This window comes from Camelus ferus, chromosome 4 (genome assembly GCF_009834535.1).
Source record: "Camelus ferus isolate YT-003-E chromosome 4, BCGSAC_Cfer_1.0, whole genome shotgun sequence".
NCBI lineage: Eukaryota > Metazoa > Chordata > Mammalia > Artiodactyla > Camelidae > Camelus > Camelus ferus.
Window position 1 is genome coordinate 69,567,514 of NC_045699.1, and position 25,230 is coordinate 69,592,743.

The 25,230-nt window shown below is 53.0% G+C and overlaps 1 protein-coding gene across 1 annotated transcript in view; it reads left to right on the forward strand.

Moving 5' to 3' along the window:
* The window catches only part of PRRX2 (paired related homeobox 2), a 42,704-nt gene extending 26,110 nt beyond the window's left edge, over positions 1-16,594 (forward strand). Inside the window, exons 2-4 of the mRNA XM_032478628.1 lie at positions 14,032-14,219; positions 14,821-14,999; positions 16,117-16,594. Of these exons, the coding sequence (XP_032334519.1) occupies positions 14,032-14,219; positions 14,821-14,999; positions 16,117-16,252 (503 nt within the window). The 3' untranslated portion in view covers positions 16,253-16,594. The remainder of the gene's footprint in view (positions 1-14,031; positions 14,220-14,820; positions 15,000-16,116) is intronic.
* The last annotated feature ends 8,636 nt before the right edge of the window (positions 16,595-25,230 follow it).

Below are 25,230 nucleotides of genomic sequence, written 5' to 3' on the forward strand. Positions count from 1 at the left end.
GGAAAGACTGGGTTTTCCCAGCCTTGCTGGCCTTCCTTGTTCTGGAAATGAGGCACTGAGATGCTGAGTAGGGGAAGGGGCTGTCAGCTCCATAAACATCAACCCTCCCTCCCGTAGATGCCTGCGCCGCCTCTAGGGACTCAGGATGGAGAGGGCTGGGACCTAGGCGGCCAGAGTGCTGGCTGCTTGTCAGTGCTGGGGTGGAGGCTGCCTCTCACATCACCGCCATCCTGTGGGAACCATCACATGCCCTCTTCACAAGGAAGCTGAGGCCCAGGAGGAGTAATGATAGCCTCAAGGTCACAGAGCCAGGAAGTGGAGGAGGGGGGATTCCAATCCAGGCTGTTGGGCTCTGGAGACAAAACTTTGGGCTTGGGATCAAATCCCCTCTGTCTGGAGACTCAAGGTACGAGGCGGTTCATTCCCAACCTTTAGGAAAGTGGAGGTGCGAGTGGACCCAGTTGGAGAGGGGGTCAGGGCAGACAGCCACCTGCCCCTCCAGTCCAGTCTGTCCATCCCTTCCCTTCCGAGCAGACTCAGCAGATGTGGCTCCAGCCCAGGAGCCTCCTCCTCTGTCCCTGCCCCTATAAGAAGAATGATGCCCCATTCCTCTGGCCTTGAGCACCGGACTGAAGCTTTTCCCTTTGGGAGGGGATTTCTCTGGGTCATGTTCTGGCCCCTAAATTGAAAAAAAAAAAAGTAAATTTGTTTCTGCCAATAGGAAGATCAAGAAGGTGGGAAACTTGTAACAGTTTACCCAGTCTATAGTGCACAAAAGTCTTCATGTGATTGGGTGAACAGAGAATTGGGATTACCTCCTCTTTGGGACCCAAGTTCCATTCATTCAATCATATGTTTATTTGTTCAGTATTTATTGACCACCTACTACGTGCCAGACACTGATAATAATGAGGCAAGTTTGGTCTGTGACTGTGGCAAAGCTTCCTGCCTGGTCTAACCCAGCTTCTCTGGAAGCATCCATGAAAGACCATGTCCCAGGCACTGTTTTAAGAACTTTACATATGATAACTCACTTAACCTCCACAAAAACCCTAGAAGGGAGATATTATCTCCATTTTCTAGGTGGGAAAACAGAAGCACAGAAAAGTGGTAAGTTTCTCAGGGTCACACAGCAGTGAAGCTGGGATTTGAACCTGAGCAGGTGAACTCCAGAGTCTAATTTGTAATATGCTGGATGAATCACCTTTTATGCTTTTGTGGGGCAGCCTGTTCTGACTGACTTGGTGGTAAGAAGGAGCCCAGGAAGTCCTGGCAGAGAGGAGGACGAGGTCATAAGAACTTCTGCTGAAGTAGGTGGGGTGTGGGTGGAGATTAAGTGAGCATTAACCACCACACGCTCAGCCCTGCTCCATGCCGCCCACAGCAAGAAACACTTTACCCGCATTGTCATACTGAATGTGCTGTATAAAATGGTGAGGTTATAACAGTTACCCACATAATAACTAATGTTACTTGAGTGCTTACCAGGTGCCAGACGTTGTCTAAGCACTTTAGGTACTGCTGTCCCCATTTACAGTGGGAAAACCCAGCCTCAGAAAGGCAAAGCCACTAGCCCAGAGAGCTCACATAGCTGGTGTGTGGTGAAGCCAGGACTTGAATGCAGCTATTTCCAGGAAAGAGAGGTATCATTGAGCAGGTTGTCAACTGCATAACTATAGTGGGCACCAGTCACACTCTAATCTATAGGGAATGCTGCCCCTGGAGTTGTGCAGTGCACAACCTGCTCAACCATACATGTTGTCCCTGGGTGTGTCCGATCTTCCTCCTGGCCTCTTGGTGCGCCATCCAAAAAGGGAAATGATATTCATGCACACCATACGTGGACTCATGTGTGAGCTGGAGACCTGTGGACATGGGCCAAAAAGTCTGCCAAAAATTAAACAGATATGCTGGCATGGTGGGATTTGGGGATGATTTTTCTTCTTTCAAACGTCCTTCAGTGCTGGTCTTTGTTGTTGTTCCTCTCCTTTAGAAGGAGGAGGAGGAGAAAAAATGGAATATCGAGAACAGCTCTGATACAAATTTCTGTAATGAGGAAAATATTCCCACTCTGTGCTATTCAGCATGGTAGCCACTAGCCACATGTGGCTGTTGAGTCCTTGAAATGTGGCTACTGTAACTGAAGAACAGGATTTATGTTTTTATTTCATTTTAATCAATGTCAGTTGGACTGGAGATGGCTCCGTGTGGCCAGTGGCTGCCGTACTGGCCAGCGCAGAGCTGGAGGGTGGATCGGCACTTTTCACATTGTGCCATGTCACTCTGCTGGCTTCACGGAAGCCCATGGTTCCTAACCTTGTGGGCGAGGGAGACGGTGCTGCAGACTCCGGACCTGGGCTTGCTGGATCAGAATCCCCCAGGATGGGATGGGAATGTCCCATTCTAATGAGCTTCCCACGGAGTTTCGAAGCAAGTTGTCAGTGGACACCCCTTTGAGAAATCTGGAAGACCTGGTATCAGCCCCTCCGCTGGGGGCCACCAGGGCAGTGAGGGTGTGGCGCAGGCTCTCAGAGTTCCAGTGGAGGCATTGGAAAGGCTGCCTTCAAATGTTAGCAAGGTGGCCCTGGGGAAGAGTCCCCTGTGCTGCCCCTCGCTCAAAGCATAAACTTGGGGGGCCCACATGGAGAAAGATTATGGCTCACTGTAACAGAGAACTTTCTAGTGTCCGGGTTGGCTGTCATTTGAGGGTGTGCCTGGGACCAGTTAGAGATGTCACAGATGGCTCTGTGCCCAGGCTATGAGTGCATCCTGCCAGTGAGGCCTGTGGCAGCTGGGACACAGACAGGCACCCATCCCGCTGGCACACAGCAGGGGATCGTCAGCCTTAAGGGCACCAGCACCCAAGAGCATGATGGGTGGGTGTGGGCAGAGTGCTCAGATTTGCTCAAGTAGAGAGGGGTGGCCGGCGAAGTCACAGGGAGTTGAAATGGTCTCTGCACCCAGCCATCAAGCCTCTCTCTGACTCCCAGCAGGTGCTGGCTGCAGGCTTTGAGAGTCCTGGGAGCTCTTAAGTGGGAGAGAAAACCTCACACTGGGTCCTTGGGGGCAACTTCACCCTGGTCTGGAAATGGTTAAGGAGGGCAGCTTCCACTGCCAGATGCCAGCCATTTGGGGACAAACAACCTGGACAGAAGCCCCTGCCTCATCACTGCCTGGCTGTGTGACCTGGGTCAGCTGCTTCACCTGTCTGAACCTCACTGTCCCTGATGGAGAACAAGGCTTAATAACAGTGCCGTCCATATTGGAGAAGTCAGGCTTTGTAACCCAGTGCCAGGCACAGCATAAAAGTTTAGTAAATGGAAGCCAAAAAATAAAAAAATAAAAAAGGATGGGAAGTGGGAGTCCTGGCCTTACCACACGCCCACACTGCGGTGAGCGGAGCAGCAGACACTCAAGACAGCCTGGAGCTTCACTGAGTTGAGCCTCAAACTCACATTTTCCAGCGTGCCTGGAACTCACAGATGGGTCATAAAAATCTGCAGTGATGCTTTAAAGGTCAGCCTCTCTGGGAGTGCAGCATTGCCTCAGAGCCAGGGTCAAGGGAGGTCCCGGAAGCCTTAGAAGAGGGGTGACAGGCACTGCCTTTGTCTCAGCTGCTGTCTGGGGTGGGGAGCTGGCCAGGGGACCCCAAGGTGAAACAGAGGCAGAGAGGCGGGTTCCTCTGGGGCGGAAAAGCTGACTTTCCATCAAGCTGACTTTTCAGTATGGGATCTGTGGACATGATTCAGGGAGCCTGTGACCTGACCCGCCCCCCACCCTGGGTTACACGCAAACTTCTGTGTGCACCTGTGTTTTTCTGGGGAAAGGTCCATCGAATTCCTCAGATTTCTCAAGAGATTTATGATCGAAATAGGGGAGGAACCAATGAGCCAGGACCTAGGTTTCATTCTGGAAAAATAGTAGGCATCTTGGTAGCCCATGGCGTTTAGCGTGTTCTTAGGAAAGCCCTGGGCTCTTCCATCCTTTCTGCCACCCTGAGAGGGAGGCACAGATACTGCTTTTGCCCCAGTGCACAGGTGGTGAAACCCAGGGCCCAAGAGGAGAACTCTCTGGACTAAGGACACACAGGGGGTCATTTTCCTCAATCTCAGATGCTCAGGGGAGGCAGCCATTGGCTAAGTGGGCTGCTGCTTCGCCCCGCCCCCTGCCAACCGTGCCCGCTTGCTGTGTCAGGGATGCACTCATCACTCTGACTCCTGCATCCGGCCCCCTGGGAACCCAGGAACCGGGAGGAGGCAGGAAGGAGGAAAATGTGTGTTCTCAGGAGTTGGACGTCAGTGGGCAGAACTTAGGGTCCCCCTGCCTTGCTGGGAGCCCTTGGCTAAGTCACTGCCCCATCCTGTGCCTCAGTTTCCTCATTAGCAAAAACAAGGGGCTTTGACAGATGATCTGTAAAGTAAGGTCCCTTCAGGTCTGAGGACTGAGAAGACAAGTGTAACAGGCTTGAGATCCCAGAGCCTCTTGCAGCTTTGTTTCAGAACCAAGCTGCACAAAATTGGGCCATTTCTGCTCCTGGCCACCAGCCCTTGCCTTGACTCCCAGCAGATGCTGGCTGCGCAGGCTTTGAGAGACCCAGGAGCTCAGAGCTGGGAGAGGAAACCCCACACTGAGCCTGGAGTGGCAACTTCACCCTGGTCTGGAAATGGTTAATGAGCTTTCTTTCCTCCAGATACCAGCCCCTTATTAAAATGTAGGTTTTACAATAAATCTGGCATTTGGCCACCGACCTTAGATTAAAACCAGACGGGACAGACACTAACCCCCTTCCTAGACCAAATTTTGAGCAAAGGACTGCTCTTTTTCCTTCTGAATGACTCCCCAACCCACACTCACCCCTGCACCTCCACTCCAGCCACGTGCCCCCACTTTCTGGAGCTCGGTTTTGGGGTCTCAGGAGTAGAGAAGACTGGGCTGACCACAGACGTGAGCCCCTGGCTCCTGGAGTGTTGAGGTGAGAGGTGATCAGCCCCAGACCCAGCGGCCTGGGGGGCCTGGGGGGAGGATCCGGGGACGCCAGAGTCTTTGAGATGGTCAGCTGTATCTGGCCTTTGACCTCACGCCCTTTTCTGTGCCTGAGACTGGACACAAATGTTCTCTGCCCTGTAGCTTTGTCCCTGCCCCCCACTTAGGTCCAATGATCCCATTTTTCAGAGGATCCTGGGTCTCCAAAGAAGTTTGGGCCTCCCCCATCCTGCTGCAGCAGCCCCCGCATGGAGACATTCGGTCCCAAGAACCCCGCCTTGTGGATTCTGTCTTACTGAGAGTCTCCCCAGAGCCCCTGACCCAGCGTGGCTTTGAGGCTCCTCTGGCAGTACTGAGCCACTCTGTGGGCCTTAGTCACTCCACCCTCCACTCCCTGTCACTCCCTCCCTGCATCCCCCCAAACATTCAGGGGACCTCCTTTCCTTGCCATTCTCGGCCAATCCCAGTGTTTCCCTCTGCCCCCTCCCCTTTTCTGTGTTCTTCTTTTATGACAGCTTGATTGACATGTAACTCATATAGCTCACAACTCACTCATTTCAAGTGTACAGTCCAGTGATTTTTTAGTATAATCAGTTGTGCAGGCATCACCACAATTTTAGGACATTTTAATCACCCCAGAAAGAAACCCTGAACCCTTTAGTCCTCACCCTCCAATCTCCCCAGCACCCTCCCCCAGCCCCCAGCAACCACTCATCTATTTTCTGTCTCTATAGATCTGCCTTTTCTGAACTGTTCATGTAAGTGGAATCATACATCATGTGCCCTTTTGTGACTGGCACTGTCTTCTTTGACTCAGCGTAATGTTTTCAAAGATCATCCATGTTGTGGCCTGGACCAGCACAATTTATTTCTCTTCATGGTCGAATAATATTCCATCCTATGGATACACGACATTTGGTTTATCCACTCATCAGTTGAAGGGCTTCCCCCTTTGGGCTGTTATGAGTAATGCTGCTATGAACATTCATTCATATACGAGGTTTTGTGTGGACATATGTTTTCATTTCTCTTGAGTATATGACTAGCAGTGGAACGGCTGGGTCGTAGGCTAACTCTGTTTTTAACATTTTGAGGAGCTGCCAGACTGTTTTCCAAAGTGGCTGCACCATTTTACGTTCCTCCTAGCAGGACGGGAGAGTTTCGATTTCTCCACACATTCTTGTCACCACTTGTTATTATCTGTCTTTTGATTCTGGCCATCCCACGGGGTGGGAAGTGGAATCCCCTCATGGTTTTGCTTTGCCTTTCCCTGATGGCTAATGATCCTGAGCATCTCTTCATGTGCTTCTTCATCTCTTCATGTACTGGTCATTTGTCTGTCTTCTTTGGAGAAGAGTCTATTCAGATCATTTGCTCATTTTAAAAATTGGGTTATTTGTCTTTTTATTGTTGAGTTATAAAAGTTCTTAATTATTTTCTAAATACAAGCGTCCTCATCAAATTAATAATCTGTAAATAGTTTTCCCATTCTGTGCCTTGTCGTCTTCCTTGATGATGTTCACAGAAGTTTTTAATTTGATGAAGTCTGATGTATCTTTTTTTTTCTTTAATTGCTTGTGCTTTTAGTGTCCCATCTAAGAAACCACTGTCTGGCCCTTTTGAGGGGGAAGGTAACTGGCTTTGGGAGTTGAGATTTCTCATTCTTTTTTTGGAATGAGGCCTTTCTTCATTTATATAATCATTCATTCAGAAATATTTTTAAGCCAAACTGCTTGCCCAGTCCTGGGGATACAGCAGTGACAAGGCAAACCCATTCCTTGCCGTCCTAGAGCTTAGAGTTGAATGGAAGAGACAAGCATGAAGCAGATAACCAAAACAGAAGAATGACTTAATTACAGATGTATGGGAGAGGAAGAGGGCCCAGGAGCCTGTAATAAGGAGATCTGTTCTGGTTTGGGGGCTGGGAAAGACCCTCGGGGCAGGGCATTTAGTCTGAGATTAAAGGCTGGGAAGCGTTAGCCAGGCAAAAGGGGTGCAGTGTGTCAGCCAGAGGGAACAGCATGCGCAAAGGCCCTGAGGTGGCAGGCGCTCATGCTGCTTGGTAAGGCAAGTCCCCTTGACATACCGGCCCTTTCACTGGGGTTTCTTGGTGGGGGGGTCTGTTGGCCCGATGGAAGTGTATGCCACATGCCATGTCCTCAGTGCCTGTATGGGAGAGGTTCTAGACCCCAGGGACACCCAGATGCATTGCAGCTGCCTCTAGGGCTCTGCCGAGGTCTTGAGATGCCATATAGGAGCCTCCCCCAGCCTCCTCCAGACTCCAGGGTCAGCCCAAATCTGCTGAGGCCTCCTCATAGCCCTTGGGCTGGGAGCGGGTAAGGGCACAGCACCCCAGGCTGGGGTGGCCCATGACGCCAGGTTCACAGGCTATCTGAGGGCCTGTAAGGCCATGGGGGCATGGATGGGGTCCCAGGGGACCTAACTCCTTGGGCCCCACTGTGTTTTCCCTTCCTCCTCTTCCTTCCTGAGATATTGTATCTTTCTCCAGACTGATAGCTATAAAAACGTATCAGCACCTTGGGTTTTTGTTCAGAATTAATGAGGTGAAACATCCTTGGCTGGACAGTGGGTGTCAGTGGCTGACTCCCCCACCCCGCCGCCCTCAGCCACTCCATCCTGCCCTGTGACATAGGCTCTCATAACTCAGCACTGGCCAGGCCTTTGTGGCTCCGCAAAGAAGAATCTGGACCCTGGAGACAGCCCAGGACAGGGGCAGGCTCTGAAGTCTTCCCCCACTCTCCCAATGCCTCCCTATTCATTTGTTATCTGTTCATTCATTCACTCAACACTCAACAAATATTTGTGGAGAATTTACCGTGGGCCAGGCCCTGTGAAGGGCCCCAGGGAGACAGAAAACAGTAAGTTCCAGTCCCTGCCAGACAAATGACCCTACATTTACCCTACAGTGTGATGGGATCTGGGATGGCTTCCTGGAGGAGGCAGCATTCTGCTGACACTTGAAGGTCATCCAGGGAAGTGGAGAAGGGGATGTTGCAAGCTCAGGAATGGAATGGGCAGGAGTCCACAAGGGAGAGGATGTGTATGTCTGATGTGAACACTAGCCTCAGGGAGGCTGTGAACTTGGGACAGCAGCCCTGAGACTGCCTGAGGCCCCCTGTCTTGGCGCTGCCTACCCCAGGGGCCTGGGTGGCCCCATCCAATAGATAGAGTCAGAAAACCCTTAAGAGAAAAGCCCCATCCTTCCATCATGCTCACTGTCAGATTTGCGCAGGGCTAGGCTGGGGGCGGGGCTACCTCCTCCTTCTGTTATCCCTGCCAAGTGGCTACCAGGGGTGTCATGAGAAAAGAAAGGGCCTAGGGGGTGGACTTTCACTCGCTGTGTGACCCTGGGTAGGTCCTAGCCCCTCTCTGGTCCTCCCTCCATCTTCTCCTCTGTAAGACAGAGATGAATCTGCCTCCATTCTTGAGGTTGCTGGGAGCCTTCAGGGAGGTGATGCTGGTAAGTCCACCTGTGTGGTCTCACCCCTCCTTTGTGCCTTAGCCCTGGTCCCTGAGTGCCCAGGACTAAGGCCCACCTGTTCAGACATGAAACTGGCTCTTGGCCCCTTGCTTGAGATTCTGGCTGGGATGGGCCTAGGGGATGCCCAGACACCCTTCTTCAGAGGGCTCCTGGGTCCATGTTTCCTCTTCCTTCTCCCTTCTGTCCGTCCTTCCTCTCTTCCTTCCTATGTTGGTGACACACTTGGTGCCAGGCCTGACCCTGGCTCTGCCCTCACAGGTCTCACAGGCTGGGCAACCCACATGCCCCTCTCCTCCCCCTGGCCTGCGTGCCAGGGACTCCAGCTCCAGAAATGCTCCTGCTGCCTTCAGTATCCCTCCTCCTGGCTGACTCACACAACCTAAGCCCCTGGAGACGCCCTCAGGCTCCCACTGCATGAGGACCTGGGGGGCCTTTAGGGCCGGCTGCCTTGTGCCAAGATGGTTAAGAGCCCAGGGCTTGGTGCCAATCTGCAGGTTTAAATCCCAGCTCTGGCCTTTACTAGCCACGTGGCTTTGGCGTGTGGCTTCCTTAACCCCCTGTGCCTCAGTTTCCTCATCTGTAAAATCAGGCTAAGAGCACCCGGGTTGGACTGCTATGAGGGTTATATGAGGTGGTTCCTCAGTGAGATTCCTGAGGCTGGGGCGGGATAAATTCTTTACCCAGGGCCACTCTGCAGGATAGCTGGGGCTAATCTGAGGTCCTAAACTGGGACCCCTGAAATCCTTAACCACTCCCTGAGGCAATGAGACTGTTCCTCAGGTCTCTAGTGGCATTTGAGTCTGAACAGCCACTAAGGACACAGTTTCCAGAATTCCTGTCTGGGCCCTTCTCCCAGGGGTCTTTCAGAGGAACCCACGTCTCTACCAAGAGACCTGAATGTTGGCGGCAAGGGGGGTGGCCTCTCTACGCCCCCAACCTCCACTTCCTTCCTCAGCCTTTTCTGGCTGTAAATATTTCTGCAGCTTCGAAGTTCCTTTGACCAAGGCCCAGTGTTAATTTGTTAAATCCACATCAAGGTCCTGGGGACCTGTTGTTTATTTTTGTGAACGTGTTGGCAGAGATCACATTTGGGGTGGGGGAGGCTGCTTATTTGGTCAGAATAAATGCTAATTAATAAAAGTTATTTATTTGGGTTGGAGCTCACCGTGGCCCCAGGGTCAGGCGCAAACTGACTATTTGAAGCAAAAACAAACTGAGAGTGTCTCTCAACAGCTTGAGAAAGGCAGAAACGAAGAGGCTGGGTTTATTTGTCTTAGGAAGAATTTGCAGTTAATTCCCTCCAGACTATTTAGACCCTTAAATTACACGGAATAAGAAAAACCATGGGTGCAGGAAAGAGCCAGGAACACTTGATCACTTGGCTGAGAGCAGAGTTTTTAAATGTCTTTGGCCTGAAGTCAGCCAAATAAATGGTATGTGTGAAATAATTTAATGGCAGAAAACTGTGCACCAGTCACTTTTTTTTCATCGTAACGTAATCGGAGACGAAGTAATTTTGGTTTTAAGAGAGAGAGAGCGCGGTCTGCCTCCCTCATCTGAGTCTGTTTACTCTTCCCTGATTCAGCCCCTCCCAATTGCGTCTAAACAGCCGGTGTAAATGGAGGTGGTTTCAGGCCTTCTTTTCTTGTCCCAGAGGAAAGCAAAACTTTTCCTGAACAAAAGGCAACTTTGGGCACAGCCCGACTTGGACAGAGCGGGCCCCAGCGCTCACTGGCCTGAGCCTTAGTATTTATTTATTTTCCAACTGCTTGAAGCTCCAGTGTGGAGCCCCCAAAGGACACACGCCCACCACAATATGTTTCTCAGGAGGTGAGTCAGGAACTCGGGGTAACGGCACATCTGCTGAGAAGCAGAACCCAGCCCCAGAGCTTGGCTGAGTCCAAAGCTGTGGGTTTGAATCCTGGGTCACCTCCAAGACACTGCCTGAATCTTCCTCAACCGTGGCTACCTCTCCTCAGCCTCTGGCACAGCAGGGACCCATCTTCCTACTGTGGGCTGGGCTGAGGGAGGAAGATCCTTATTTTCAGGTGTGAGCGCGTTGCACACAAGCAAGAATGTTAAGGGCGGTGAGCACTGATCAGGCAATCGCTGCGCCCTTGGCACCGAGTTAAACTCGGCTCCTCCAGGAACTTGGTGTGACCTTCGCAAGCCACTGTCCCTCACAGCTCCCAGAGGTGAGGTCTTTCTCCCAGGGGCACCCTTCCCAGAGCCACGGAGACTCGGGGTTATTTCCACACCAGTGAGATGACATGGACCTGGAGACCCCATGGTCCCCTCCCCACGGCGTCTCCCAGAGCTGGGACAGAGAGTGTGACAGACCCTCGTGTCACCTTCCCTGGGAGCGAGGTGGATGAGGGAGGTGACCCCGACAGAGACAGGCTGACACCCTGGGCCCGCTGAGCCTTCCTACAGACATGGATTCCGGTCCCAGCAGCGTGATCTTAGGCAAGCCCCTCAGAGCCTCAGTATTCCTGTGTGTGAAATGGGGTGGATGCTGGGATTCAGTGGATGGAGGCATATGGAGTGTTTGCCCCCCACCCCTAACTCGAAACCAACTTTTGTTGAGTACGTCCCATCAGAGCTGCCTTGATGAGAACCCCGGAGAGATGTGCCTCCAGATCAGTGGAGACCAGCTGGTGCCAGGGGTGGGGTGGAGATGGGGCCTGGGGTTGGCAGTAGGGAGGGAAGAGTAAATGCCTTTGCCTGAGGGTTTCAGCTCCAAGCACCACGCAGTTTGGCCAAAAAGCAGAGTTGTTTCTTCCGGTGCCCACTTGGCGGTGCCAAGGTTGCAAAATGGTTTTCATTTAAACACCCTCAGTTTTGAATTGTTCAGAAATTTCCCAAAAAAGTCTCCTTTTTTGGCTGCAGTGCCTCCTGCGTTGGGTTTGTGCCCAAGCAGCATTGCCTAAAGGGGGGCGGAAATCGACTCGCAGTGACTGGTGTTCCAGAAGCTTCCGTCCGCTCTCAGGCTCTTGATCACACAGGTTTTCAGCACACGGCCCCTGTTATTTCGGTTTAAGGTTTCTTCCCGCTCAAGGGGATGGGGGGCAGGGGGTGGAGAGACATTCCCAGGCACCAGACATTCTCATCCATCTTCGCCTTTTCGTGGAGGAAAGGGGTGAGGAGTGAAGACTGAAGTCGGTCCAGGAGACAAGGCCAGCTCGCATGGGGCCACTCCGCGTTCCAGAACCTGCCACCGCCTACCCCACCCCCACACACATCTCGTGTGTTTGCAGTACTTCCCAAAGGGGAAAAGTACTGAACCTCAACTCCTGGTCCTCCCTCCAAACCAGGGCCTCTGACCCTCAGCCCTGTGGACATGGTGAACCAGGTAATTCTCTGATGCGGGACCTGTCCTGTGCGCTGAAGTGTACTTAGCTGCATCCCAGCCTCTACCCATTTGATCCTAGTAACACCCCCTCTCCAGTCCTGACCATCAAAAATGTCCAGACATTGCCAGATGCCCCCTGGAGGCAAAACTGTGCTTGGTTGAGAACCACAGGTCCAAACCCAGCTGGAAGGTCATCTTTTCCCGGGCACCATCCCTGATTCCTGCCTGACACCCTCATATGCTCCACGCAAACATTTACCAGTCTCACGGAACAATTTAGCCTCCAATTAAATCAGTTGGTTCAATTGGAGGCTAAATTACTGACACAACCCTGCAGACGTGGGAACTTGTTCAAAAGCAAGGATTGAGTGGTATCCATGGCTGGGCCTGGAATGTTCTAATGCTCAGCTGAACAACCAGCCAGCACCATGTGAAGACCATAAGATGTATAAAGAGAATGTGTAACTAGGGGAGCAAAAATACAAGGTATGGACCAAAATCCAGAAGGCTGACAATATGCTCTGTTGGCCCAATCTGTGGCCAAAACAGGCCTCCCCACTCACCGATGCTAGGAAGCCTCATGGGGGAATTTGGCCACACCTAGCATTTTACTTACTGGCCCAGCAATCCCATTTCTAGGAATCTGTCCCAAATATTCACTGGCAGAAATAGAAAATCATGTTTGTACGAGGTTATTCATTGTGGTATTCTTTTCATTGCAAAAGACTGGAAACACGCCATGTGCCCATCCAATAGGGCTCCGGTTTTAGTTGAATAAACCACAGTACATTTGCACAGACAAATGGTATGGAGCTGGGAGAAGGTACGTGCAGGACTCCTCTGCACTGGATGGAGAAATCCCTGCGATGTATTGCTCAGTGAGAAAAAAAAAAAGTGATGTGCACAACAGTATACGGTCTGCTACCTTTCAATAGAAGGGGAGAAAATGTACACTTGAAAAAACTTGTAAAAAGCACTGCTGGGAGGATAAACCAAAGACTAATTTAAAATTGGTTCCTACAAGTGGAGGGAGGGAGCAAGAGGGAAAATACAATAGGGAAAGAAATGCAAATAATGCAGGTAAATAGGACTGGGTTTGTTCTGTGGGTGGAACTGTATCTGGAATAAATTAAACAGGAAAAGGCAAGTTGCAGCACCAGTGTGTTCAGCGTGATCTAATGCTTGTAAATTTTTTTTAAATGCACATTTGTAGTTGTGTAAAGCTGGGGAGCAGAATCAGGAGAAGGGAGTATCTTGTTTTACTTTATGCCTTTCTGTGTTCTTTGAATGTGTTACTGTGTCAAGCAGTGACATTACTTGGTTATTAAAATATGCATTTTTAAGAAGAAAATCAGGTACACAAAGAAGTACTGAACAGGACACTGTTGGGTCTAAGTGCTGAGTGAGTGTGGTGGAGAAGAGGGGATTTCACTGGACTCAGGCGGTCAGGGAGGGCTCCCTGGAGGAGTGGGCAATGAACTGGGCCCTGCAGGATGAAGGTTCAGCAGTTCTGCCCCTGGGGTTAAATCTAAATGTGAAAATAGTAGCTGAACATCCCCTCTTCCTTCTCCCTCTGTAAATAGGGTGTGATGAGGCTAACAGCACCTGTCTATGGGATGTCTGTGAGCATCCAATGATCTACTAAAAAGCCTACCTGTGTGCAGTGGACTCTCAGAACTGTGACTCTTACTGTTCTTTTTTATATATTAATAGATTTCAACAACAAATAACTATGGAGGATTTACCATGCTTCAGAGCCTAAGCCAGGTGCTGAGGACATGTAGGTGTCCCAGGCTTTCCCTGACCACGTTAGTTGTCCCTCATGGCAGCAGGTACCAGTCCCCTGGCTCCACAGAATAGGATCCTGACTGCTTTTGTTCACCATTATGTCCCCAGGGCCTCAGCCACATAGTAGGGGTTCAGTAAAAATGTGTTGTAGAATGGATGGATGGATGGATGGGTGGATGAAGGAGTGAATGGAGTGAATTAAAGGGAAGTGCTCCGGCTCTCAGGCTGGACGACCCGTCTGCAGAGGGAGACACAGGGAAAGCGCTCAGCGCAAATTGCTGAGCTGGTGCCTGAGTTGTGACAGTGCTGCCCACCGCCACCCCACCCCCGCCCCCGGGCGCAGGGGCGCTGCGGGCACCCACCGCGCGCCGCCCGCCGCCCTGCTGACCCTCGGGCCCCTCCGCAGGTGAGTGTCCCAGCCCCGCGCGCGGCGGCGCCGCCAAGCGGAAGAAGAAGCAGCGGCGGAACCGCACCACGTTCAACAGCAGCCAGCTGCAGGCGCTGGAGCGCGTGTTCGAGCGCACGCACTACCCCGACGCCTTCGTGCGGGAGGAGCTCGCCCGGCGCGTCAACCTCAGCGAGGCGCGCGTCCAGGTGAGCGCTGCCCATCCGCGGGACCCCCCGGGGTGGAGCAGCCGCCACTCACCCAGGGTTAGGGAGCTGCCATAGTTTGGTGTTTAAGAGCAGGGACATCTGAGGCCAGGAGGGTTGAGGTTCAAATCCCAGCCCTGCCACTTACCAGCTGTGTGACCTTGAGCAAGTTACTTAACCTCTCTGTGCCGCAGGTGCCTCCTTGTAGAATGAGAATCATGTTACACCGTTCTTACGAGAATGAAAGGAGTTAGTATCTTTGCAGCTTAGAGCAGTGCCTGGCGCCCAGGGTTTTGATAAATAAAAGTCGTTTGAGTATTCTGTGCGTACTGGGGGCCAGCTCTGAGCTGAGTGCTCAGCCTGCACCGCTCATGACAACCGCACAACAGCTAAATGCTCATTTATTCACTCGTTCACTTGCCCGTCCTCCAGCACATACCCAGCCACAGGCATCGTTTATCACTCCCATTTTACAGACGAGAAAACCGAGGCTTAGAGAGGCGAAGCTGCCAGTACAGGGTTGGTGGCAGAGCAGGCGCACAGTGGATCCAAAAGGACTTGGGTCCCTTTTGCAGCCCACTCATCATACCTTCCCACTTCCCAGGTCTGGTTTCAGAACCGCCGGGCCAAGTTCCGCCGAAACGAGCGGGCCATGCTGGCCAACCGCTCCGCCTCGCTGCTCAAGTCCTACAGCCAGGAGGCCGCCATCGAGCAGCCCGTGGCTCCCCGGCCCACCACCCTGAGCCCAGATTATCTCTCCTGGACAGCCTCATCCCCGTACAGGTGAGAGCGGGAACCCCTTTCGGGTCGGGAGTGGGCAGCAGCCTGGGGATCCCGTGGGGTGTTTTAGAGCCCAGACTCCTTTGAGGAGCTGAAGAGAGCTGTGAATGGTGCCTAGGGGCCGCGTGGCACTGGGGTCCACCCAGGGGTGGGTGGGCGGGCAAGCATGTGAGTGTGTGCTCATGAGTGTGCACATGTAGGGGTTGCATGCGTGTGTGTATGCACATCATGTGTGCACATGATAGTGTGCATGTGTGTGCCTGTGAGTGCACACGAGTGTGTGGGTGGGTGTGTGAATGTGGGGGACGGCGAGAAGATGAGGTATATCTGGAGGGAATGAAGAATCCACGTCACCCTCAAGAAGCTGAAAACCTGCAGATGTCTCCGCCGGCAGGAGCATCCAGCATCCTGTGTTGTCCATTCCGAGGGAAACAGGCTGGGCGGGCTGAGAGAATGGCCTCCCTGTCCTGGGAACCTGGTGGGACCCAAAGCCAAATTTGTCCTGGTGAAAGCTGGAAATAGGTGGCAGGGTAAGAATAGAGAGAGAGGAGGTGCTAGGGAGTAGGGTTTCTGCATCCCACAACTCCAGGGGGCGCCACCCACCCCTTAGTCTGTGTGAGCAGCTCTGCCAGAGCTGTGGTCTCACGAGAGGTAAGATACAGTGGGTCAGATCGTGCAGTCTGAGTCCCAGTGATGCTCACATCAGCCTCACAGCTCTCACAACTCCCTCCCTGCCTGTCCTTTTCTGGGGCAGGAGAACAACCAAGAGGTATCCTTACACACAGGTGTGTGTTCATTTCACCTCCATCCTGCTATGTGCCAGGCCCAGGGCAGCCACTGGGGCTGAACAGAATGCAGGCCCTGCTCTCAGGAAGCTCCTGGTCCAGTGAGGAATGACCACAAACCCATAGAGGCAGCTCCATGTCCCAGGGCCACCTGTGGGAGCTTCTGACTCCTCCCTAACCTTGCAGCCCCAGGGGAAGGCTTCCCAGGAGAGTGAGCTGAGGCGGGGAAGCAGGAGGACCAGGGACTGGGGTCCAGGACTGACAGCTGGCAGTGGTCAGCTCCAGGCATCCTGCCAGCCACACCACCATGTCCTTGTGTCTTGTGTCACCCCCAGCACAGTGCCGCCATACAGCCCTGGAGGCTCAGGCCCTGCGACTCCGGGGGTCAACATGGCCAACAGCATCGCCAGCCTCCGTCTCAAGGCCAAAGAGTTTAGCCTGCATCACAGCCAGGTGCCCACGGTGAACTGACAGCCAGCCCCACCAGGACCCCGCGGCTTCCCTGGTCTACCAGCAACAGAAAAGAGGGCAGACACGCAGTAAAGTGAACTTCTCCTGTCCCCTGTCTCCAGGACAAGCTGAGTGGGCTCTCCTGGTCCCTCTTTCCAGCCCAGACTCCTGGGCCCAAGAGGCTGCTAAGATGCCTGGAGCCCGGCTCAGCCCCTCATTCACGGCCGCTGGAGACCTCAGCCCACGACCCTTGGAGGGGTTAGGCCGGAAGCTTGGAGCAGCAGCTCACCAAGGACCTCATTTATTTTGTGTATTAAAGCCAAAAAGCTGTTGTCTTTAAGAAATAAAAAAATTTAAGCCCCAGAAGGTTGCAAGAGGGCGGATAAGGGAATCAACCCAGTGAAGGGACAGCCTTTGGGGGCCAGCTGCCCTCGTTTCTGGGCCTCTTTCTGAAGGGAGTCCTCCATCAACCGGCAGGGCCCCAGGGGTGGGGAGTGGGGTAGGAGGACAGAGACCTGCCCTGGAACCCCAAGACACCCAGGTGTTTGGGAGAAACCTTGCCATGTGATTCTGGGCAGGACCCCACCCCTATCTGGGCAGAGAGGGCAAGGTGGGTGACCATGGATTCCTGGACTGGCCAAAGGGTGTGTGGGGCAGACGCTGGAATTAAACCCCTTGCTCTGGGCGTGCAGAAGGTGTGGGGCCCCTCTGGGCATTTGACTGTGGAGGAGCCTGGACAGATGGTCTAGAAAGTGGGATACAGAGTGGAGGTCCCAGGTAGGCTCACAGGAGAGGGCAGTGGTCCTAACAGCCAAGGCCACCAGAAGACATTTTTCCAAGTCCTCCAACCCACTCTTGCACAGATGGTAACTGCGGGTGTCAGAGGACACATGTGCCACCAGCCAATGCCAATGACCTCACTTATGCGGGGTCTGCAGAGAACTGTAGGGTGAGGGGAATGGTCTGAAACCAGCCCTCTCCACCTGGCCCCCTGCCACCCGTCCTGATGGGCACACCCTCCAGGGAAGTTAAGAGATAATTTCTGCTGGAAGTAACCACAACCAGCCCCCAGGGAGTAGGACAGACCCCCCAGAGGGCACAAAGAGGCTCGGCCCCTCGAGGGGGTGTCCCTCCCAGTAATACAGCGATCGCACTGCTGGAATCCACAGATGGACCCCATTTCTCTAGTCTACCCTGCTCACCCAGCATCAAAGCACCCCCAGAGGGCCAGCCCCCACCCACAGGCTACGTCTTTCTATATGATCTTGAACAGGTCAAAACCACGTGACAATCCTCATGCGAGGAACAGTCCCCATTTTTGTTTTAGCAGGTGTGGCAACTATCCCCTGAGTGAGGCGAGGACCCTTCCCCTTCTCCCCCAGATCACCCCCGCCCTGAGATTCTTCCCCATCCTCCATTAGGAATCCCACAGTGGAAGCACAGTTTGTGTGGGACGAGCTTTGCCCCCTTCAGATGTGTCAACAGGCCTGGGAATGCTCACGTTGTGACTTCCTCTTGGCGGTCGGGACTCTGGTGGGCAGGAGAGCATGGAGCACCGATGCTGAAGGGGAGGGGGAACGCAGGCTCCGGCTGGAGGTGGGGGAGGGGGCATTCTGCTGATGTTTGGAGCTGGCTCTGCCTGCCTGACTGTGGAGGCCAGAGAAAAACAGAGGCCTGTGCCCTGGACTATGGGGGGTCAGGGGGAAGTGTGGAGGATGGGGTGCAGCCAGAGCCATGTTTTCTTGCTCAGTTTGACCTCTGCCTTGAGTAAGTGATTTCTGGGACTCTACTTGCCATTCATTCACTGAACAAATATTTTGAAATACTTGATGTGTGCCAAGGCTCTGCCCGTGGGCTCTGAGGAGAGAGCAGAGAATTGACACGGGGTCCCTGGCTGCAGAGGCCACAGCAAGCACAGCGAGCCTCAAACCTAGTCTAAGGCATCCAGGCAGACTTCCTGGAGGAAGTGTCTGAAAAATGAAGACTCCACGAAAGAGGGGAGGGGGAACCAGCATTTCTGGCTAAGGGAACAGCATATGTGAAGGCCCTGGGGTAGGCCAGAAGCTGTCTCTTTGGGCCAGTGGAGACAGTTCCCGGGCTGGACCTCCTGGTGCAGGATAAAGGTGGAGAGAAGCAGGGACCAGCTCACGTGGGGCTTGTGTCGCCAGATCTAGATGTTTGGACATCATCCTGGTAGTGAGGGAACCACGGAGGGGATTTTCTTATTGGGGGGACCTGCCCCTTGGGCTCTGTGTGGAGGCAGAGAGCCCTGCAGAGGCTGGAGCACATGTCCAGGCAAGAGGGGCAGCATCCTGGACCCTATGGGGACAGAGTGGGTGATCTGGGAGATGTCCCTGGCACAGCAGGATTAGGGGTTGATGACTAGATGATGGACTGAGGGAGAAGGGGGAGGCCAGGGGGCCAAGGATTTGTCTTAGGCACATGGATGTGCCTGGGAAGAAGAGACCCTGGAAATAAGACTGGCTTGGTAGAGGTGTCGGGAAGATGCTGGCCTGTCCTTCCACCCAGAAGAGCCCTGGGGCCATCCTGCTCTGAGCAGGGTCTTCCCTCACAAGCAGCTTACCCGCCATCCCAGGGATTTGCACCAGTGAAGGGCCGGCCCACAGGGCCCAGAGCGACGATGCCCTTATGGGCAGCCAGGAAGAGCGGCCTCTCTCCCTGAGAAGCACGGACTGGTTGCGAACGAGTGGGCCAGCCCGCCCAGGCCCCCGGCAGCCTCCAGAGCTCAGATGGAGGCACGACGGTCTTTCTATTTTCAATCCAAAGGGAGCGGCCATGAAGCATCACCAGGTTGGGGCTGCCTGCAGCAGAGATGGGGTCACACCGGGCGGGGGGCTCCCACTAGGGCCTGAAAGGCGGGTCTCAAGAACACCAGCTCCAGAAAAAGCCATGAGCTGGGTCCCCACAGAGGCACTGGCCCTGCCATCGGGCCACAGGGATGTCAATGTCACTTCCTCCCGAGCACTCTAGAAAAAACAAACCGGCTTAATCGCTTACACATGCTGCTCTGCGGCGCTGAGGGAGGGGCCACGGTGGCCCTCCTTGTGAAAGAAAATATATTCAAACATTGCTGTCACTATTGTAGCCCTAATTGTAGGGCTGTGTGGGCACCCGTCCCAGGATGTAATTTTCCATGAGGAGAAGGTGCCCAAGGCCCCGCCCCCGGCTAGGAGACCTTGGAAGCCCCGTCTGTCTGCCTTCCTTTGCCCGTTTGGCCAAGCTTGTGGGAGGACATTGCGTGTCCCTGCTTCTGTCTTCTGTCTGAAACAAAGGAAGTTAAGTGAATGAGAGAGAAACTGAAGGAAAGGCAGTCTAACTCTTGCAAAACCCAAAACCGGAGAAATAAAGACCAGAATTTTACCTTGGGCAAGGCACTTCTCCGGGCCACAGTTTCCTCCTCTGTAAAATGCGGGTGATAACATAAGCCACTTACCAGGGTTGTTGGCACAGAGTTACCGTCCATTAATGTGCACTTTGGTGTTTATGGTGGAAAAGCGCTGAGCAAAGGGGTAGTTTGAAGAAGTCGAAATACTCTCTGTCCTGGGGTGAAATCACACTTTCCCTGTGCAGAGAACACGGCTCTTCCCCTTGTGCCTTCCAAGCCTACATTTCTTGGGCGCCAGCAGGGCACCAAACCAAAATGGCGTCCCAGTTCCTGCACCTCTGCTGCCTGCCCCTGGAGGGCGCTGTGGGGTTACTGCCGCCCACAGAGCTGGGCGTATACTCGCCCTCTCCTGCAGGATCCCCGGCAGGCTCCTGACCCAAAGACAAAGAAACAGGCAAATCCCAAGCCACCAGCAGGGGTCAGAGCATAAGCATCAGCACAAAGCCTCCTGGAAAATGCACCAACAGCCATGAAAAACGTTTGCATGTCTTCACCCGGTAATTCCATCTCTGAGACCCACTTCAAGAAATAATCCAAAATGGGGGGGTGGGGGGAGGGGTGTGTGCCAAGATGTGTATCATATATTTTCATACATGAAATGTAAAAAATCTGGAAGATGCAAACCAAAATGTCAGTACTTTTCATTTTATAATGACTCACAATCCACTTGTCTCCGTGTTTTCTGTAATGTCATGAGGCTAGTAACCTCATAGGGAAACAAAACAAGCAGGCCAGTGAGATCGTCTTCACTACATAAAGAGCTCTTTGAAGCAAAAAAACATGTTTCCTTCCCTTTTGTGTCCCCCTTGCTGGCTCCGTCAGAGCTGGACAGTCTTTTGCATACCTACTGGTAAGTGAGTGGCCCCTAGCCAAAGCTCTCTAGTCTACTCTGTTATTCCACCATTAGTCCTTCAAGTCTTGAAGCTTTGTGGCCTTCAAGAACTCCCTTCTGTATTGCAAGTGCTGGGAAGAGAGTGTTGGAGGGCTTCTTAACTCAGTTCACATCTTAGGAAAAATGGGACTGGATTGAGTTTGGGATATGAGGGGTCAGGAGTGGGCACCTTGAAATCAGAAGGTGCACTGGAAAAAGTGGTGTAGATGGCATAATTCTAAGATGGCCTTATGACTCCCACCCCAGGGAGACATACCTTCTGTAATCCCCTCTCTTGGGTAGGGGTAGAACCTCTGACTTTCTTCTAACCAACAGAAGATGGCGAAGATGAAAGGATTTAGCAGGTATGATTAAGGTCACCAATCAGCTGACTTTAATCAAAAGGGAGGTTATCCTGGGTTGGGTCGACCTAACCAGGTGAACTCTTTAAAACAGAGTCTCCATCTTCCCTGAAAGAAGAGATTCAGGGCAAAGAGATGCTCTCTTGTTGACCTTGAGAAACAAACACCTGTGCTGTGACCTGCCTGTGGAGGGGGCGTCTCTAACAGCCGAGGGCCTCAGTCTTACAACCACAAGGAACTCAATTCTGCCAACAATCAGAATGAGCTCAGAAGAGGACACTGAGCTCCAGCTGAGACCTCAGCTGGGGTCTTGACTCAGCCTGTGACACCGTGAACAAAGGACCCAGTGAAGCCATGTCTGGACTCCTGACCTACAGAAACTGTAAGATCATAAATGGGTGTTATTTTCAGCTGCTACATTTGTGGCAATTTGTTACACAGCATAGAAAACTAGTGCAGGTGAAGTCCACCTTGAGCTTGGCCTATCTCTGCCCTTGGCACATCCAAAGAACCCCCAGGCCCATGACAGAGAAGACTTGAAGCCTCTGCTCAAATTACCTGCTGTCTTATCATCTTCTGGGCCATTCTGCACAAGCTGACAGATTAACTGCCCCAAAGCACAGCCTTAATCAAGTTCCTCTCTTGCCTAAATCCTCCTGGGGTTCCCCAGGGCCCGCCCAACAAAATTCCATCACCCAGGCCAAGTGTTTGAGGCCCCAGCATCCAGCCCTGCCCTCCCTGTCTAGCTGTAAACCCCTTGTCCCGTACCCCAGGTTCTTCAGACAACGCTGACAACTCAGTCCCCTCTCCCCACTGTGCTCTGTCCTCTCACTGTCCCCCTGCGGCAACACCCTCCCCACCCAGCCCCCCTCTGCCAGCACCCGCTCTGCCAACGCAGGTTACAATGTAATGTCCGCTTTTGTTAAAAACAAGTTAAATTCTAGACAGTCAGCAGGCGCATCAGCATGTCTAGGGAGATGTATGTCGTTTTGAAAAAGAAAATAATTCGATGTTGTAATTTTATATTTGGAAAAATGGAAAGAAGAACCCTATTAGTTTCATAATTCAGACTTTAAAAAGTGAAGCTCCTCATAGACTTCCTGGCTGGCACAGATCCCAAGAAGAGCAACCATTGTCTCACGGGTGGCCATGCGGATCTCCAGGGAGTGGAGGTGAAGAAACACAATCTTCCTCGGTCTCTCTCTCTGGGATATGTATACATATTAGAATATAAATATTATATATGTAATATGCATCGATATAAACATATTGTGTATATTACATACAATTTGCATATATATTTAATATGCATAGTAAAAAAATCTGGAAAATCGTAAATCATAGCGTGAACAGTGGTTTTCCCAGGGATGTGGGATTGTGGGTGGTCTCTGCCCTTTATATATACGCTTGTAAATTTCCCTTCTCGGCTACTAAAAATTGACAGAGTTCTTTTTAGAACCCTATCCAAATTGGAACCATCTTTTTGGAGGACAATATATACCACAAACCTTAAAAACAGGCATGCCTTTTGGCTCAGTAATTTTACTTCTTGTAACATATCTGCAAGCAATGGATGTCCACAGAGATTTATGTACAGAGGTGCCCAGGAAAGCATTGTTTATGCTGATGCAGCCCGGAAAATTAATTATCCAACAATAAGGGCAGATTAAATAAATGATGAGGGTATCCAGAATGATGGAATGTCAGGGAGCTGTTAAAATTCATGATATTGACCATCGAAAAGCCTTGGGAGGACTTGCAGGTGTATTATTAAGGAAAGTCTCAAGTGATAACAAAAGAGCCAGTCCAAGGTCTTGCTGTGAGGCTGTGAGCCCCTGAGCACAGATGCCACCCACATCTGTGACACAGCAACGCTCCCCAGTGTCAAAACACCTTGATCAGTGTTTTACACATCATTCCTCCATTTAATAGAAACGGCCTAGAAGGCAGGTGCTCTTCCAAGACCCAGGGACACCGGCATAGCCAGGGACAACACAGACCCAAGTCCCTGACCCTGGGGAGCGCACATTCAGAGGGAGAAGCAGACAACGGAGCAAATGAGGAAGATGGTGCGGGGCCTTGCTGGCTTCTGAGAAGGCAGCCCACTCCGAGCGGGGAGAAGCCGCTGGAGGGCTTGGCGCACAGCAGAAGCCTCTGGCCCTGGGTGGAAGGTGGACAGTGGGGGCCGAGGGTGGACACAGGGATAGGTTGGGAGGCTGTGGCAGCGATCCAGAGCGTGACTGGGACCGCCTCTGCGTGGTGGGAAGTACGAGAGGTTTTTATTTTCTTCTTTGAGCTTTTCTGTAGTTTCTGAAGCTTGGATATTGACCATTACTTGTGAGCACATATAATTAAGTTTTTGAAAATCCCATCCACCTTTCAGGTTCCAACTCAAACGATCTCTCTCCTGGGAAGCTGCCTGGATTCCCAGTAGCCCTGACAGACACCCTCCTCTGTGACTGCCCCAGACCCAGCCCATCTGGAAGTAGAAGGGGCGGGTCTTTCTGCCCTAGCCAGCCTGGAAGCTCGTTCCTGAGGCCAGTGGCCTCCCTGGGACACACACACACAGAGCCCCACGAGTCCTTCAGGCCGTGGGACTCAGGCTCTGCTTTCCCCAAGTTCTGGCCCCACCTCCAGGATTGAAAATCACACCCTTTGGTCCTCTCAGCTTGGTCAATTCCCCCAAGTCCCTCACATACCAGGGAAGCCCTTAGAGACAAGAAATCCATTCAATGAGGGATCCCCAATAATGATGAAACCCCAGGGGTTCTCCGGAGGGGCCCTCCTAGGAGGCTGGGGAGCCAAGATGGATGGGACACACCAGCCAACACCTGTCTCGGGCTTCTTCCTTAGAACATGTGTATACTGGGGTGGGGGTGAAAGGTTCTATAATGTTAAGCCAAATTGGCAACATTTTGAGGAGAGGGCCCCAATTCGCAGCCCAGCACCCTGACCCTGAGGTCTGCGTGACACCCCAGCCAGGCGCTGGCCTTTCCTGCTCACTCAGAGCCCAGGAGAAGATGCTCCCAGACACAAGGCCCCACCATGGGCAGCTCTGGCTTCCTAGGCCTGGGCGGGGGCCCTGAAGCCCTCGCCTGCCCTCAGAGCCGTGGTTCCTGAGCCTCCAGCTGCTGCCCAGCATCTAACCCCCAGCCAGGGTCAGAAGGAGGAGGCAGCCCTAGAGGGGACCCAAGTCTGGGTGGAGGGCAGGATGAGCGTGTACTGCAGATGACAGGTGGAGGGGGAGAGGGGCGCTAGCTCTCCTGGGCCTGGGTGTTCAGTCACAGGGGCCACTGCTGCTGGCAGCCCGCTCCCAGCCATTCCCCATCCTGAGGGCTGGGTCTGCCCTGGGGCCTAGTTCTCCCCTGGAAAAATCACCCAGCTCCTGCCAGCTCTCCCAGACAGCACCCTGGGCTGGCCCCTTCCTGCCCTTCGCCAGCACCTGCTTCTCCCCTGGGCCCTCCAGCTTCTGGATGGGCAGTTGGGGCACCAGTTGTGCCTCTTGGAGAACAAGGGCCGCTGCCTGGCTGCCGACCCCTCCTTGCTGTTCTCCCCACAGCCTTCTTGGAGACTCTCTTAGGACACAGACTCAGCTGCACCAATCCGGCTCCTGCTTGTCCTCACCCTGGCTCTGAACTCCCCAGCAAGGCCCCAAAGCCTCAGTGAGCCCCACTGCTGTTCACCCCTTTACCCTCGCTCCCCTCCACATCCACAGGCCCCCTCCTCCCTGCACACCCCCAACTTCCCTTCCCCTCTCCACTTTCAGCCACAAGACCCCAGGGGGCTGAGCTCTGCTTGTCTTTTCACCTCAGTTTCCTCAACCTGACTGGTCATGACCCCCCCAAATCAGTCTGACTTATCTCTCATCGAAGGTGAGTTGCCACCTCCCCCAGGAAGCCCCTCCCCAGCAGGGATTCCCTGTGCTCCCCCTGCCCATCCCCCCATTAGGGCACTGAGCACTTGGAGTTGTCACTGTTTGATGTCCTGCTGTCCTCGCTATGCTGCTATGGCTCCACACTGGGGAGGGAGTGACCCACCAGTGCACAAGGGGCTCGCTGTCCGCAGCTCCGAGGGGCTGCCCCATTCATCAGTCCCAGGTTCACATGGTCCCCGTGGTGTCAGATGCCCTCCTCACCCCAGTCTGAGCTGGGCACTTTTCACTCTCAGCCCCCTTTCCCCAGGAAGGAAAACATTAAAATACCAGCACACACAGACTCTGCTCCTTACCACATCCCAGCTCAGGGATGTTGGGCAAGTCACCGCTCCTTTCTGAGCCTTACTTTCCTCATCAAAAAGTAGAATACCTCCTTCCTGGGATGCGTTTAAGGATCAAGTGGGAAAAAATAATAAACTGCACCCA